The sequence below is a fragment of the Pipistrellus kuhlii genome, unplaced genomic scaffold, assembly GCF_014108245.1.
Source record: "Pipistrellus kuhlii isolate mPipKuh1 unplaced genomic scaffold, mPipKuh1.p scaffold_m20_p_3, whole genome shotgun sequence".
Taxonomy (NCBI): Eukaryota; Metazoa; Chordata; class Mammalia; order Chiroptera; family Vespertilionidae; genus Pipistrellus; species Pipistrellus kuhlii.
In genome coordinates, this window is record NW_023425529.1 from 31,222,802 (window position 1) to 31,240,087 (window position 17,286).

General features: G+C 38.8%; 1 protein-coding gene across 1 annotated transcript in view; it reads right to left on the reverse strand.

Annotated features, from left to right (window-relative positions):
* OVCH1 (ovochymase 1) overlaps positions 1-17,286 on the reverse strand; it is a 53,234-nt gene that overhangs the window by 19,086 nt on the left and 16,862 nt on the right. Inside the window, 9 exon segments of the mRNA XM_045587435.1 lie at positions 910-1,081; positions 1,083-1,167; positions 1,639-1,664; positions 4,044-4,137; positions 4,420-4,473; positions 4,476-4,502; positions 4,505-4,574; positions 11,718-11,824; positions 11,827-11,886. Coding sequence (XP_045443391.1) covers positions 910-1,081; positions 1,083-1,167; positions 1,639-1,664; positions 4,044-4,137; positions 4,420-4,473; positions 4,476-4,502; positions 4,505-4,574; positions 11,718-11,824; positions 11,827-11,886 — 695 coding nt within the window.

Sequence of the window (17,286 nt, forward strand, 5' to 3'; positions counted from 1 at the left end):
ATAAATTGGAAAGAAAGTACACAGGCAGGAGGTGATTTAATTCATATGAATCTAAGTAGGCCTTAGATTCATATTAATGAATCTAAGTACACTGAGCAATGTTAATCAAGGGAATTGGTGAAGATGATCTGATTGAAGGGGGGAAATGTGCAAAATGAACAGGCTAGTTAATAGTTTTTTTCCCCCTGAAGTCTAAATGATTTAATATTTTGAAAAAAAAATCCCTTAAACAAATATGTGTGCCTTTTTAGTCAATGATTTGATCTCTCACCCCAATGTAATCCTAAGAAAATAATCCCATGTTCAAAGCAATTTTCCTGGTCTCCATATCCTCCTGAATCAAGCACATACGTGTGTGTACCTTACACACTTAAAATAACGTGCACAAACTTATTTTCACTCCAGCTTTCCTCGTAAACCAGATTATTTCTCACACCTCCTCACTTTCCTCTTTCCTTTTGGTAATACAAAAAGCCTGCATTACACCTCTACAAACAGGAGGTGGCAATTTTGTTTTGTTGAACAAAATTAGGTTTGCCTGTACATGAAATAAAATGATAGCTGGCACATTGTTAGCAATCTTTTAAATTCTGCAATTTTAAAAGCCTTTAATGTGTTTTTCTTTGTTTTAAAATATAACACACTAGTCCCCTTAGAGTCCCAACCCCATTTTAACCATTTTATCTCCTCCTTTGTATCATGTACACATTTCTGGCCTGCTGGTGTAGTTTTGGTATGTTTGTAGACGTTTGGCCCTTTTGACTTTTTCTTGAATACACTTACAAACACACACTCAACATTTAGTATAGCTGTTTTGTAAGTCCAATTTTTGAAAATATTAGATGTGTCTAGGAAAAAAAAGACATTTCAGTACCATTGTTACCATGGCAAAGTCTCTCTTGATCATTAGCTGCTTCTAGAGAAAAGACCCCTCAGCCCAAAGTTCAAATTCCAGTAAAGGTTACCTGACATCCTTCTCTCCCTGTGGCTTTCTTCATAAATAGTCTGGACTGAATCTCCATGAGTCTCAGGGAGTGACAAGTACTCATCTATAAATGCTGAGGTACTGCTTGGTGAAACTGAGCACCTACGAACATTCCAGTCTTCCTTTACAATCCAGTGGATGGTCTTGGAGTTGAAAGAAAGCCTCTGGCTCTTCTAGCTCCACTTAAGTGTAGTAACAGTGTGCAGCATAGAGTATACAAACAGCAGGGACCAACCTAAACAAAGCAAAACGAAGCTCTATCACAAATTGGGAAAATTTATGTTTACGAGAAGGAAATTAAAACGTTGTCACAATCAGTTGCAAGTTCTTGGATAAAAGGGATCATCCCATTTGATGTGTCCTATTTTCTTGAAATGAGATCGTAAGAGTAGATTTATTATGTAAAATGACTTTTAACCGAATTCTTAAGTTTTCTTGGAAAATGCACAGTGAATTACATTCTGTAACTCCCAGCATGTTTTTATTCCTTCTCTTCTTTCAGATGCTACTGAAGATCACTTCCTAAAATCTTCATAGATTTTGCTGAGCATTTATCCTACTGGGACCAATTATTACATTTATGGATTCTGTGACTAAAGTCAAGGAAAGAATTTGCTGAAAGCACTTGAACGTCTCTCACTTCTCTGACTTACCTTTAAGTTCAAGGGCACCTTCAGACCTGCAGGGATACCTGCAGAGCTTCAGATGCCAGTAGCTCTCTGACTCACTGACTGCAATGAGCTTCTTCTACAGGTTACATCCCTGACTCTTGTTTCTGTCCCTACGTCTATCTAGTCCCTTAATAAAAATGTTCTTACATATTAAAGTACTCTGTTTTCAAATTAAGGTATTTTAATGTATGAGCATTAGTTAATTAGTATATACATTATTATATACAGTCTATGTGGAGAAATTAATAATCTAACCAAGGAGATATATACAAAAATATGTTTTTATGAACAGTAGCCATGAAGAGTGATAGAAAGAAAATACAATGCTGTAGGAAATCGGGATTATATTCCATTGTCCAGGCCTCTGTTATTTCTTTGCAAATTTTTCTTTTTGTTTTTATGGCTACTGTGTTCTAATTTATAGATTTATTACTTTGACTTAATAGTAACTAACAGTTTTCCCAGTCTCTAATCTTCCCCCACCTTGCCCTTCAATCTGGGAATTGTGTATGAAACAAATTGTGTATGAGCTCTTTCCTTGTTCAAAGCAACTAGAGTAGTGTACCTTGCAATGTCTTTTACCATCTGGCCCAATCTTTCCAATCTTTTAAATCTCCTTTTCCTCTCCACAATAATCCCCTATGTCAAATCTGCCTGGAAAAAGAGCCAAATCCTATAAAGTCATGAATTCCCAACCAGTCACTGCTTTTTACAAGTGGGAAACAATTTAAAAAACCATAGCTAGGATTCATAAATTACCTAGTATAAAAAGCAAATGGTGAAAGTGGGTGAGTGTTAAATATGGCACAATTCTAACATTTATCTCATACAATAGTCATAGAACCAAAATAAAACAATACCCTTTCATATGTAAAACTTTCTAAGTTCTTTGGCATGTATAAGGATTTCTAAACACATGCAAATGAGAAATATCTTCTCTGCATTTTAACAATGTTCATTTTCTAATAGTCTGAACGGGACAACTCAAAGAATACAACTGCCACTTACTATTCTAAGGCCTTTACATGCATTAAATTAGACACTTGTTGAAATTATTCATTTAACTCAACCCATTGAAATCATTAGGTTTGGGGATCTTGGACCTAAGTTTGCTCTTCATTTCAACCCCAATTCTAGATTTCCTTTTAATCTAAGTATGACTCTTCCACCATTGTTTTGACTCTCTGAGGCTTATCCTACCACTTTTTTTCTGTCCATGCGCTTTGTCATTTTTTAAGAGAATTATTTCATACTTTCTCTTTTTTTATTTTAACATCTCGAGCCTTCTTTCACAACCCTGTTTCATCTGCTGAGAAAATAGAAGCAATTAAAAGAGAACTGCCAGAAGCTCCTATTCCCACATATACCTGCACACCTGTATCAGTGACTGAATTTTCTGCCTTCCATCTGGCAATTATGGATAAATTGTGTTTTGCTTCTTCCTAAGACTAACCCCTCCAGCTGGGCACTAGAGCTCATCCTTCTCTTCTACTGAAGCCACCGTTCTAACAATTCCCCACTCCCTCTCTCTTACATCTTCTTCAATTTTCCTCCAAGTCATTCTGGTTGTCTACTGTGGTTGAGTGTATGTGAGAGTGAATGGTGCAGAGATCGATGAAAAGGGAAAGACCATGGCCATTTGCAAACCAAAAATGATGGTATCATAGAACTTTTATCCCCCTACAAGTCAACTATAGACTTTTTATTCTCAAGCTGCTGTTTGCTCTTAACTAAAAATGAAAATTTGCCCTAACCAGTTTGGCTCAGTGGATAGAGTGTTGGCCTACAGACTAAAAGGTCCCAAGTTTGATTCCAGTCAATGCAGGCATATCCCCAGTAAGGGGGGGAGTGAGGGGAGTGCAAGAGGCAGCTGATCAATGTTTCTCTCTCATAGATATCTCTAACTCTCACTCTCCCTCTCTGTAAAAAAATCAATAAAATATAATTAAAAAATCAAAATCAAAACCCTATTAGCAAACAAACACTGACAATTGTGGGAGAATTGAGAGAAACACTAACCTTGATACTGGTCTCAGTCATCTCACAGCTAGAGTACCTAGCAAGATACCTAAGAGTATAAGGACCTTGCTTCATGTAGGAATAAATATCTCAGAGGTCAAAATAATTCTCTGCACTTCTTCAAAATGCAGGCACTTGTTCACAATCACAAGATTTTTTTTTTAAACCTGTAATCACTGTATGTACCTATGAGGTAGAAAAGATCCCCAATCACCATAAAATCTCTTCTCTCTGTCAACTTAAACTCCCCAACAGAATGAAAACACAAAATTTATAGTGTTCCAAAGAAAATAAGGGGATCCAGACATACAATGTTTTTTGTTAAATTCTTACTAGCTGTATTATGTGATAACATGAATATCCATTACCTGGCCCGGTCCGCTGAAGATATGAGTGGCGGCAATTGTTTCCTTGTTAAGCTTTTGCTTTCATTATTTATTCGAAGTGAAACGAAGCTTGTATCTGGAGAGAACCAATTAAAAATAAATAGAAACGAGTGCCTGAGACAACATGTAGTCTGTACCAAAGCAGCTTTTGTTAAAAAAAGATGCATATCTAGGATTTAAACAGTCTCAGGAAAAGTCAGTTTTACCCTAACTGTACAAGGGAGAACATATTCTTACAGAACTTTAATGTGCATGTTAATATATTTCAAAATGAAAGTACTACTTTATAGTCTTTCATCAGGCTGACAAAAATCTGAAGAAAGAGGCATTGTTTTCATAATATCTGAAACATGTTTACCTTTAATTTTGGGTTGGATACAGCCCAAGAAGATACTCACCCTGGCAAATTCACTGGCTTTCTTGGCCGGGCACAGCCAGCTCCCAACTGATGATGCCATGGAGGACAAAGAGACGATTTTCATGTCTACTCACTAGTGGCCCACCAGAGTCTCCCTGAAACCCCAAAGAAATGTGACCTAGAAATTTTCTTTAATTAGAGCTCCTGATTTCAATTTTGGAACAAGAATAACCTATAATTTGTTATAAGATGTTCCTTTAATTTTAAAAATAATTATTCTTTGTCAATTTGTACATCTTACCATACTTAAAAATATATATATATATTATTGATTTTTTACAGAGAGGAAGAGAGAGGGATAGAGAGTTAGAAACATCGATGAGAGAGAAACATCGATCAGCTGCCTCTTGCACACCCCTTACTGGGAATGTACCTGCAACCAAGGTACATGCTCTTGACTGAATCGAACCAGGGACCTTTCAGTCCGCAGGCCAGTGCTCTATCCACTGAGCCAAACCGGCTTTGGCTCTCTTCATGTTTTCATGTGAAAGGACTAATATTCAGGTTAATGCCCAGTTTTCTGCCCATAAAAGTGGGACCCATTGGTTTATGTTTCTTGATTTGGGGGGGAGGGAGTGGGTTATCAAAAGCAATAAAGACTAGAGATTCATTTTTTTTCTTCCCCCTCCACTCTAGACCAGTATGAAATGATAAATCTGGGGAAGTATGCCTTCTCTGAAGACCACAACTTTCTTTTAGGAGGGCTGCTCAGATTGAGAGTAGAGGTTGAAGGTGGGCTAGGAAGTGTTATAAATGCTTTTTGTGTATATCTAAAGTCACATTCCTCAGTTGGCTTTGTAAATATAATAGTAAAGCTGGTGTTTGCAATCCATTTGCCCATATTCTGTTTTTTTTTGTTGTTGTTTTTTTTTTCTTAGCTGGTTCTGAACTTGCTAATAGGATGGTCACCCCTGTGAATATATCTGTACAGCTTTGTGCCTTTACAATATCACTGAAATGAAACTATTGCTTTGTGATTTTTTTCACTGCACATGAAAACTATTTTTTCAAAGGTTTTCATTCTCTTCCTGATTATTTATTTTTATTTATTTTTTATTTTTTCAGGACCTGATATTTATTCGGCTTCACGTTTCAGTCCCGGGCTTCTCGTTTCTTTTCTTTCTTTCTTTTCTTTTCTTTTTTTTTTTTACATATTTTATTGATTTTTTATTTTTTGCCCCCCTCCCTCCCACACATCCCTTCCCTCCCCAGCATTTTATGTCCATTGGTTGTACTTATATGCATGTATACAAGTCCTTCGGTTGATCTATTATCCCCCCCAGATCCTCCTCCCCTCCCTGCTGTAATTTGACAATCTGCTTGTTGCTTTATTGTCTCTATATCTCTCTTTTGGTTCATCAGTTTATAATGATCTTTATTATCCACAAATGAGTGGGGTCATGTGGTGTTTCTCTTTCACTCAGCATGATGTTCTCCAATTCCATCCAGGTTGCTGCAAATTATGAGAATTCCTTCTTTTTTATGGCAGCATAGTATTCCATTATGTAGATGTACCATAGTTTTTGGATCTAATCATCTGCTGACAGGCACCTAGGCTGTTTCCAAATTCTGGCTATTGTAGATTGTGCTGCTATGAACATAGGGGTGCATATATCCTTTCTGATTGGTGTTTCTAGTTTCTTGGGATATATTCCTAGGAGTGGGATTACTGGGTCAAATGGGAGTTCCATTTTCAGTTTTTTGAGGAAACTCCACACTGTTCTCCATAGTGGTTGCACCAGTCTGCATTCCCACCAGCAGTGCACGAGGGTTCCTTTTTCTCCGCAACCTCGCCAACACTTGTCGTTTGTTGACTTGTTGATGTTGGCCATTCTGACAGGTGTGAGATGGTACCGCATTGTTGTTTTGATTTGCATCTCTTGTATAATTAGTGACTTTGAGCATGTTTTCATGTGCCTTTTGGCCTTCCTTCTGTATTCTTTTGAAAATATTCTATTTAGGTCCATTGCCCATTTCTTAATTGGATCATTTGTCTTCCTTTTATTTAGTTGTATCAGCTGTCTGTAGATGTTGGAGATTAAACCTTTATCAGTGGTGTTATTTGCAAATATGTTCTCCCACACAGTGGGCTTTCTTGTTGTTTTGTTGATGGTTTCTTTTGCTGTAAAAAAGCTTTTTATTTTGATGTAGTCCCATTTGTTTATTTTCTCTTCAGCTTCCATTGCCCTAGGGACAGTATCAGTGAAGAAGTTCTTTGGGCATACATCTGAGATTTTGCTGCCTGTGGATGCTTCTAGTATTTTTATGGTTTCCCGTCTGATGTTTAAGTCCTGTATCCATTTTGAGTTTATTTTTGTGTATGGTGTAAGTTGGTGATCTTGTTTCATTCTTTTGCATGTGTCTGCCCAATTTTTCCAACACCATTTATTAAAGAAACTGTCTTGACTCCATTGTATATTCGTGCCTCCTTTGTCAAATATTAATTGAGCATATTGATTTGGGTTGATATCTGGGTTCTTGATTCTATTCCATTGATCTATATGTCTGTTCTTGTGCCAGTACCAGGCTGTTTTGAGAACAGTAGCTTTGTAATACAGTTTGAAGTCTGGTATTGAGATCCCTCCTACTTTACCCTTCTTTCTCAGGATTGCTGTGGCTATTCGGGGTCTTTTATTGTTCCAAATGAACTTTTGGAGAGTTCTTTCTAGGTCAGTGAAATATGCCATTGGTATTTTAATGGGGAGTGCATTGAACCTATAGATTGCTTTAGGAAGTATGGACATTTTGATGATGTTGATTCTACCAATCCATGAACATGGTATGTTCTTCCATCTCCTTCCATCATCCTCTATCTCTTTTTTCAGTGTCGTGTAGTTTTATGCATATAGGTCCTTTACTTCCTTAGTTAAATTTATTCCTAGGTATCTTAATTTTTTTGGTGCGATGGTAAATGGAATTGCTTTTTAGTCTCTGTTTCTGTAGTTTCACTGTTGGTGTATAGAAATGCCCTGGATTTCTTGGCATTAATTTTGTATCCTGCTACATTGCCAAATTCATTTATTAAGTCAATTAGTTTTTTAATGGAGTCTTTTGGTTTTTTTATGTACAATATCATGTCATCTGCAAATAAGGATAACTTTACTTCTTCTTTTCCAATTTGGATGCCTTTTATTTCCTCCTCTTGTCTAATTGCAATGGCTAGTACTTCCAGTACTATGTCAAACAGGAGTGGAGAGAGTGGGCATCCCTGTCTTGTTCCTGTTCTTAGAGGGAATGGTTTTAGTTTTTGCCCATTGAGTATAATGTTGGCTGTGGGTTTATCATATATAGCTTTTATTATGTTGAGGTATGATCCTTATACTCCCACCTTGTTAAGAGTTTTTATCAGGAAAGGGTGTTGGATTTTATCAAATGCTTTTTCTGCATCAATTGATATGACTATATGATTTTTATCTTTCAATTTGTTTATGTGATGTATCACGTTTATTGATTTGCGGATATTGTACCATCCTTGCATTCCTGGAATAAATCCTACTTGGTCATGGTGTATGATCTTTGTGATGCTCTGCTGGAGCCGATTTGCTAGAATTTTGTTGAGGATTTTGGCATCTATGTTCATGAGGGATATTGGCCTGTAATTCTCTTTCATTGAGTTGTCTTTATCTGGTTTTGGTATTAGGGTGATGCTGGCTTCATAGAAGGAGTTTGGAAGTGTTCCTTCCTCTTGAATTTTTTGGAAAAGTCTGAGGAGGATAGGTTTTAGTTCTTCCTTGAATGTTTGGTAAAACTCTCCTGTGAAGCCATCTGGCCCTGGGCTTTTGTTTGCTGGAAGCTTTCTGATGACTGTTTCAATTTCTTCCCAAGTCACTGGTCTATTGAGATTTTTAGATTCTTCCTGACCGAGTTTTGGAAGTTTGTGTTTTTCTAGGAATATGTCCATTTCCTCCAGGTTGTTCAGTTTGTTGGAATAGAGTTGTTTGTAGTATTTTGTAACAATCTGTTGTATTTCGGTGGGGTCTGTTTTATTTCACCTCTTTCATTTCTGATTTTGTTTATTTGGGTCCTCTCTCTTTGTTTCTTAGTTAGCCTGGCTAGAGGTTCATCTATCTTGTTTATTCTTTCAAAGAACCAGCTCTTGGTTTTGTTTATCTTATGTATTGTTTTTTTGGTCTCTATGTCGTTTATCTCTACTTTGATTTTTGTTATTTCCTTCCTTCTGCTTACACTGGTCTTTTCTTGTTGCTTCTTTTCTAACTCTTTGAATTGTAGAGTTAGATCATCTGTTACCCTTTTTTCTAGTTTTTTTGCAATAGGCTTGTAAGGATATGAACTTCCCTCTCAAAACTGCTTTTGCTGTGTCCCATAGATTTTGGATTGTTGTGTTTTCATTGTCATTTGTTTCCAGGATGTTTTTAATTTCTTCCTTGATTTCTCTGGTAACCCAGTCCTTGTTTAATAGCATACTGTTTAGTCTCCATGTGTTTAATTTCTTTGGATTATTTTTATTGTAGTTAATTTCCAGTTTTATGCCATTATGGTCTGAGAAGATACTTGATATGATTTCTATCTTCTTGAATTTGAAGAGACTTTGCCTATGTCCCAAAATGTGGTCTATCTTTGAGAATGTCCCATGTGCACTTGAGAAGAATGTATATTCTGTGGCTTTGGGGTGGAGTGTTCTGAAGATGTTAATTAATTCCATCTGGTCTAGTGAGTCATTTAGGATTGATATTTCTTTGCTGATTTTTTGTTTAGATGATTTGTTGAAGGGTGACAGTGGGGTATTAAAATCTCCTACTATGATTGTATTGCTATTAATCTCTCTCTTAATGTCTTCCAGCAGTTTTTTTTTTAAATGTATTTGGTTGCTCCTGTATTGGGTGCATATATATTTACCAGGGTTATTTCTTCTTGTTGGATTGTTCCCTTTAGTATTATGAAGTGGCCTTCATTATCTCTTATTATGTCCTTCACTCTGAGATCTAATTTGTCAGATATAAGTATTGCTACCCCAGCTTTTTTTTCATTTCCATTTGCCTGGAAAACTTTTTTCATCCCTTCACTCTCAGTCAGTGTGCATCTTTTTTTTCTGAGGTGGGTTTCTTGTAGACAACAGATGTATGGGTCTTGTTTTCTTATCCAATCTGTTACCCTATGTCTTTTGATTGGAGCATTTAATCCATTTACATTTAAGGTTATTATTGATAGGTACACATTTGACACCATTTTTATTCTATACCCGTGTTCCTTCTTCACTTCCTATTTTTTTATTTTTACAGTAGACCCTTTAGCATTTCTTGCATTGCTGGTTTGGCGGAGATAAATTCCTTCAGTCTCTTTTTGTCTGTGAAGCTCCTGATTTCCCCTTCAATTTTGATTGATAGCCTTGCTGGGTACAGTATTCTTGGATTCAGACCCTTCCTTTGCATGACTTTGTATATTTCATCCCATTCCCTTCTGGCCTGATAAGTTTCTGTTGAGAAATCAGTTGCTAGTCTGATGGGGGTTCCTTTGTATGTCACTTTCTGCCTCTCTCTGGCTGCTTTTAAGATTCTTACTTTGTCATTGTTGTTTGCCAATTTGATTATAATGTGACTTGGAGTCTGTCTTCTGGGATTCATTTTGCTTGAAACTCTGGGAGCATCTTGGATTTGTGTAGGTTTTTTCTTCTCTTTTTCAGGAAAGTTTTCTGTCATTATTTCTTGAAATACTTTTCCCATGTCTACCTCAGTTTCCTTTCCTTCTGGAACCCCTATTATTCGAATATTATTTTGTTTTGTATTGTCCCAAAGCTCCCGTAGGCTCTCCTCCTGCTTTTTAATCTTTTTTTCTAGAAGCTGCTCTACTTGGGTATTTTTTTCCATCTTATCTTCTAGCTCACTGATGTGGTCCTCTGCCTCATGTAGTCTACTCTTGATGCTTTCTATTGAGTTCTTCATGGTAGCGATGTCACCTTTCATTTCTTCTTGGTTCTTCTTCAATTTTTCATGGTTCTTCTTCAATTCCTAATGGTTCTTCCTCATTTCTTCTTGGTTATTGTCAAATTTCTCTTCCATTCTTTTTAGCCATCCTATGATCATTATTCTGAATTCTTGCTCTGGTAGGCTGCTTACCTCTGACTCGTTTACTTCCTTTTCTGGTGATGCCTGCTTTTCTTTCATGTGCGAACTATATTTTTGTCTCCCCATGGCCTCTCTTCTCAGGATGTCTGGTTATGTGGTGTTCCTTCTCCTTTCCGTGGGTGACTGATGAACTCCCCCGAATCCACGTGTCTGCACCGATCCGGGCATCTCAGCAGCTCGATGGACCTCCCCGCTGTGGGTTTACAGGCCTCAGAGAAGCTCCTCCTTTCCTGGTAAGATGGCGCCGCCTTCCCTCCGGGAGAGCTCGCCGCGGCCACGGCAGTGCTGGCCTCTTGGTCAGGAAATCCTGTCCAGCGGACCTTTCCTTACTGTCCTTGAGATTTCTGCTGTCCCTCAGCTGCCAATCAACTTTCCCTGAGCGACTCAGACGCTGCTTCTATCTGTTCTGGGACCAGAGTCAGAACAAGTCCGACTGTTCGGTCACCATCTTCAAGCTCCGCCCCCCCCTCTTCTTGATTATTTTAATATGTGATTGAAAATCAAGTGTGAGCACACTGGAAATTAATAACAATTAAAACTTTTAAAAAAATATCTTTATTGATTTCAGAGAGGAAGGGAGATGTAAAGAGAGATAGAAACATCAATGATGAAAGAGAATCATTGATTGGCTGCCTCCTGCACATTCCCCAATGGGGATCAAGCCCGTAACCCAGGCATGTGCCCTTGACAGTAATGGAACCTGGGACCAGTCTACAGGCTGATGCTCTATCCACTGAGCCAAACCAGCGAGGGCAAGAATTAAACTCTTTAGTCATAAATAGCACATGATAATTTAGAATCCTTATTTGTTCGTTCCTGTTTTCCTAAAGCCTTAAATACATCTGCAAACATCCTCCCACCTGCAGGTCAGTTTAGTGGTGCTGCCATCTCCTACCTCTTCATGGCTCCTCACTGTACTCACCGGCTCTTCTGGCTGTAGGCTGTTTCCACCCTCCCCTCTCTCTCTGCCATCGCAGCAAGTTTGGATGCAGAAACTTACTCTTCCTATGATCCTACTAAGCCTTTGGGTGTGGCATGATACTATGAAGCAGACTAAGGGAGCTATGTGTGGTTTGAGAGTGTTTTCCTATGTGAAGACAGTCTCTAGCAGATGGCAGCTTTCTCTGTTCCTCTGCAAAATCATAATTGTCTCACCTGACAGCAATCCTCTCCTCCAGTGGCTGCAAAGCTAGCATAGATTGTCTTCTCTGCAATCCCTCCTGGGTGAGCAGAATAATAAGTGTGTTTGCAGATCTCTCTACCACAGGCATTTGAATCTGCTGCAAACTACTTGCCAGGCCACCATCTAATGAAGGAGCAGATTCTGAAAAAGACAATAATAATAAAGTGAGCAAGAAGTTAAGATAGAAAATATACATATACTTAAGCTCAGACTTGCTTAGCACCAACGTAACTGCAATCACTCAGGTATGCCTGTGCTGATGCAAAACATTGAGTCAAAAACGATGTGTCTCACACAGGCTGTCTTCATTTCCAAATGTGGCATCTTTGTAAAGGGAATACATTGGCAGGAGAGCGAGACCAGAAACACTTTTTCCTAGCTCATTTCCAATACAAATGTCAGTGTTTCAAATATTGCTACATAAGAATTCAGAAAGAGGATTCAACAAGATATGAATTGTTATATGTGATTGACAAGATTACATATTTATACAGATAAATATTATGTAAACATACATTATAAATATGAGATAGCAATGTTTTTATTATTTCCTAATATAAGCCAAAATCATATTCCTTTTTTCCCTCAATTGTCACTGTGACCAAAACTCAACTCCAATTTAAAATGATGCTAATAGCCGAAGCCGGTTTGGCTCAGTGGTAGAGCGTCGGTCTGTGGACTGAAAGGTCCCAGGTTTGATTCCGGCCAAGGGCATGTACATTGGTTGTGGGCACATCCCCGGTAGGGGGTGCGCAAGAGGCAGCTGGTCGATGTTTCTCTCTCATCGACGTTTCTAGCTCTCTAGCTCTCACCCTATCTCTCTGTAAAAAATCAATAAAATATATTTTTAAAAAATGATGCTAATAATGAACATTAAAAATTTTCTTCTTATAACTGACTCTCAGTCAGGACTCTGTTAGCATGTATTCTGTATGACTTGCTCTATCACTTCATGGCATTAAAAATATTGAGTTTATTATTTCATAGTCTTATACCTTTTTGGACAAAATAAGAATTACCTTCCATTTATATAGTCCCTTGATATTTATGGAGCCCTTTACTCCAACCTAACAATACAACAGCATTTGAGATGGGCTGTTCCACTGAGCTCACACATACAGAAGCCACAGCTCTGAAAACGAGAGCTCACAGACAGCCTCGGTTTGACTCCAAATCCTGTACTCTTTCTGATGCACAAATCTAACACATAAATAATTTAAAGTATTTAAAATCCTCTTTTTAAGGACCATACATCCCATCAGTGTTGCTTATCATACCTCAAAATTGAAAACTCATTTTCTCTGAGATTGAAAAAATGGATTCATCTTTTATTTTTTTCTAATATATTTTATTGATTTTGTTTGTTTGTTTGTTTGTTTTTTGTTTTTGTTTTACAGACAGGAAGAGAGAGGGATAGCTAGAAACATCGATGAGAGAGAATCATCGATCAGCTGCCTCTTGCACAACCCTCACTGGGGATGTGGCTGCAACCAAGGTATATACCCTTGACTGAAATCGAACCTGGGGCCTTTCAGTCCGCAGGCTCATGCTCTATCCACTGAGCCAAACCGGTTTTGGCTGGATTCATCTTTTTAAAAAATTATTTTTACTTTGTAAAATATGCTTTCCTTAGAGACAATGCAAAGGAGAGGTAAAGAGACAGAGAGAAACATTAATGTGAGAGAGAAACAGCTATTGGCTACCTCCTGCATGCCTCTTATTGGGGATTGAGTCCTAAACCTGGGCATGCCCTGACCTGGAATCAAACAAGTGAAATTTTGGTGCACGGGATGATACTCAGCTGAGCCACACTGGCCAGGGCTAAGAATGGATTCATCTCTGGTAAGATTGTAACTACCTCTCAGTTATCTGGTGGTCATGGAGGCAGCAATGACTGAAGGTGTTAAGAGAATGAGTATATTTATTCAAGGCTGTTGAAGGCAGTCAGTCAATAAATGTCTCCTGTTTACTCTAACCTGTCAGCCCTGAGGAAAGAGTACTACATTAAACAGCGATCTGCCTCCCAGAGGTTCCCACTCTAAGGGATAAGATGCAGAAAATAATCACATAAAATACTGTCAAGAAGGTTTGTGTACAATGAACTGATAAAAGTGGTCATGCAGAAAGTAGGTGGTGAAGAGCAGTCCTGCTGCAGCAAAAGGGTGTGAGAAGGGAGTGGAATCTGAGAATGAAGTGCTAGGAGGCAGCTGGGAGACTAGAGAAGTGTGTTCCAAGTGGAGGAAAAGAAAGTGCATGGCTCCCGAACACAGGGTGAGTTTGGTGTTAAAAAGAAAGGAAGACCACAGTGCCTGAAGGGACAAAAGGAGGAAATGAAGTTGGAGAGTGAAGTGGAGGCTAAATCACATGGAGCTGAAGTCAGGCTGGGAATTCACAGATTATCAGCGAAGTCATGGCCGATTTTAGCATCTAGCTTTGATACCTACTAGTCATGGGATTGTAGTAAGCTACATAAATCTTTGGGCCATAACCTCCTCTTTTGCAAAACAGGGAAGCTAGAAACCTCCTCAGTGGTTGCAAAGATTTTGGGAAAGTGCAATTTGGCTTCAGGATGTACTATAGCTGTGAACATGAATATTGTACACAAAGAGAAATTCCTTCTTCAAATTCACAGATTCTAAATAAATGACACAGAAACAAAAAGAAAATGCTCTTATGTAGTGAAATGAAGTAAAATGTAAACATCAAACCATTAAAATTGATCAGTATATTACTAGTATTATGGCTTAATAACTACAATCTAGCCCAATATTTAGCAAACTACAGCCAATGGGTCAATTCCATGCCAGCACCTCCATCCCCACCCCTGGTTCTATTTATTATAACCCAAGAACTAATAATGGTTGGTACATTTTTAAATGATTGAAAAAATCCAAATAAAAATATTTTGTGACATAAATGATATACAAAATGTAAATGTCATGAATGAAGTTCTTTTGGAACACAGCCACATCCATTGCTTTACATATTGTCTGTGCTAAAATGTACACATTCTGCTTTCTGCTAAAATGGCAAAATTTAGTAGTGTGACAGGGACCATGTGGACTGCAAAGCCTAAAAAACATACTTGTCCCTTATGGATCTAGCCTACTTATAATTAAATACCTCGCAGGGAACATATAAAATAGCTCATTCTCTAATTTGATCACCTATCACAACTAAATAAAACATAGTTTCTTTCCTCTGGAAAGAAGAAAGGCTAATGTAGATCCTGCCGTATATAATTTCCATGACAAATTTTCAAAATTAACAACCTGTAGTAAAATTTTTGCAAGTGTAAAATGTTTACCATCACTAATATTTTCCTATCCAGTCACAGTACTGATCTCAGAAGAAACTAGAGGCCTAAACGGGCAGTCAGACATACCTCTCACAATCCAGGATTGCTGGCTCCCAACTGCTTGCCTGCATGCCTTCCTGATTACTCTTAACCACTTCTGCCTGCCAGCCTGATAACTCCCTAACCACTCTCCTGCCAGCCTGATTGATGCCTAACTGCTCCCCTGCAGGCCTGATCACCCCTAATTAGGTCACCCCTAGTTGCCCTCCCCTGAAGGCCTGATCAGCCCTAACTGCCCTCCCTTGCAGGCCTGGTCCTCCCAACTGCTCTTCCTGCAGGCTTGGTCCCTCCCAAACTTCTCTCCCCTGCAAGCCTGGATCCCCGCCCCCCAACTGCCCTTCCCTGCAGGTCCAGTCGCCCCTAACTTCCCTCCTCTACTGGTCTGGTCACCCCTAACTACCTTCCCCTGCCAGCCTGATTGCCCCTAACTATCTTCCCCTGAAGGCCTGGTCACCCCAAACTGCCCTAACCTGCAGGCCTGGTCCCCGCCAACTGCTCTCCTCTGCAGGTTTGGGTCCTCCCTGACTGCCTTTCCTTGCAGGACTGGTCTCCCCCAACTTTCCTCCTCTGCTGGCTTGGTCACCCCTAAGTTCCCTCCCCTGCAGGCTTGATTACCCCCAACTACCCTCCCTTGCAGGCCTGTTCCCTTCCAACTGCCCTCCCCTGCTGGCCATCTTGTGGTGGCCATCTTGTATCCACATGGGGGCAGCCATCTTGTGTGTTGGAATGACAGTCAATTTGCATATTACTCTTTTATTAGGTAGGATATATATCTCTGTGTGTGTGTGTGTGTGTGTGTGTGTGTGTGTGTGTGTATAATAGAGGCCCGATGCACAAAGATTTGTGCAAAATGGGCCTTCCTTCCCCTGGCTGCCAGCACTGCCTTCACTCAGGCTGGACCCGCCTTTCTGCCTTCCCACGCTATCCAGAGGCCCAGAGTGGTTGGGGCAGTGCCTGTGTATGCAAATTAACCTTCCATCTTCGTTGGTTTAATTTGCATGCCCACTACTGATTGGCTGGTGAGTGTCGTGAAGGTATGATCAATATGCATCTTGCTCTTTTATTAGTGTTTTTATGTATGTGTGTGTGTGTGTGTGTGTGTGTGTGTGTGTGTGTGTATATATATATATATATATATACATATATATATATATGCATTCCTATATTTTCTACCTTTTTCAGCTAAGAGAGCCTAGAAATTTACTAAAATAAAACCCTATGCCCAGCCAGTTGAGCATTGATCTATGAGCTAGGAGGTCACAGTTTGATTCTTGGTCAGGGCACATTCCTGGGTTGCTGGCTTGATTCCCTGTAGGGGGCATGCAGAAGGCAGATGAACAATGATTCTCTCTCATCATTGATATTTCTATCTCGCTTTCTCCCTCTTCCTACCTCTCTGAAATTAATAAGGATATATTCAATAAAATAAAATAAAACCCTCATAGCAACTATTATGCCCAGCACCCAAATGATTTCTCATACTATTTTTCATTAAAATGAATCATAGTTCATTAAGGAATTGACTGATTTTAGGACTGAACAGGAAATACATAAGTGGATCCTGGAGAATCTTATAGTGTCACAAAATGATGGGAGTATGTCAAAAAGATAAGAATCACGCTGAAAAAGCTCACGATGGTTAAAGCTAGAACAATTTAAGCAACCAAATAAATATGTAGTCATATAAAATAAATATTCCTGAGTCCATACTGATATAAAGAGATGATTTAATAAATACATGGTGAAGAGACAAATCTCCCATAAATAATTTTAAATATTTTATATAACTACTCCCTGCTCAAGAAGGTGGAGCTTGACATCCAACCCCTTGTGTGTGGACTACCCTTTGTGACTTGCTTCTAAAGAGAAAGTATGGAAAGGCAGAAATGTAACAACTGTGAAGACACTAGGCAAACACTACCTTGGCCAGTGATTAAGGTTAACATCATCAGTGGTAAATTATGCTGATAGCATGTCCTCTTGCTATGATGTGATAAGAATGGCACCTTGCCTCTGTGGACTTCCTTCCCTTTAATTCATAATCAGAGCAAAACTATGAGGAAAAGATCAGATAAAATCAAATTGGGGACATTCTAAGATGAGTGCTCCCCAAAAATGTCAAAATCATCAAAAACAAGAAAAGGTTATGAAACTTATAGCCAAGAGGAGCCTAAGGCTGCAAG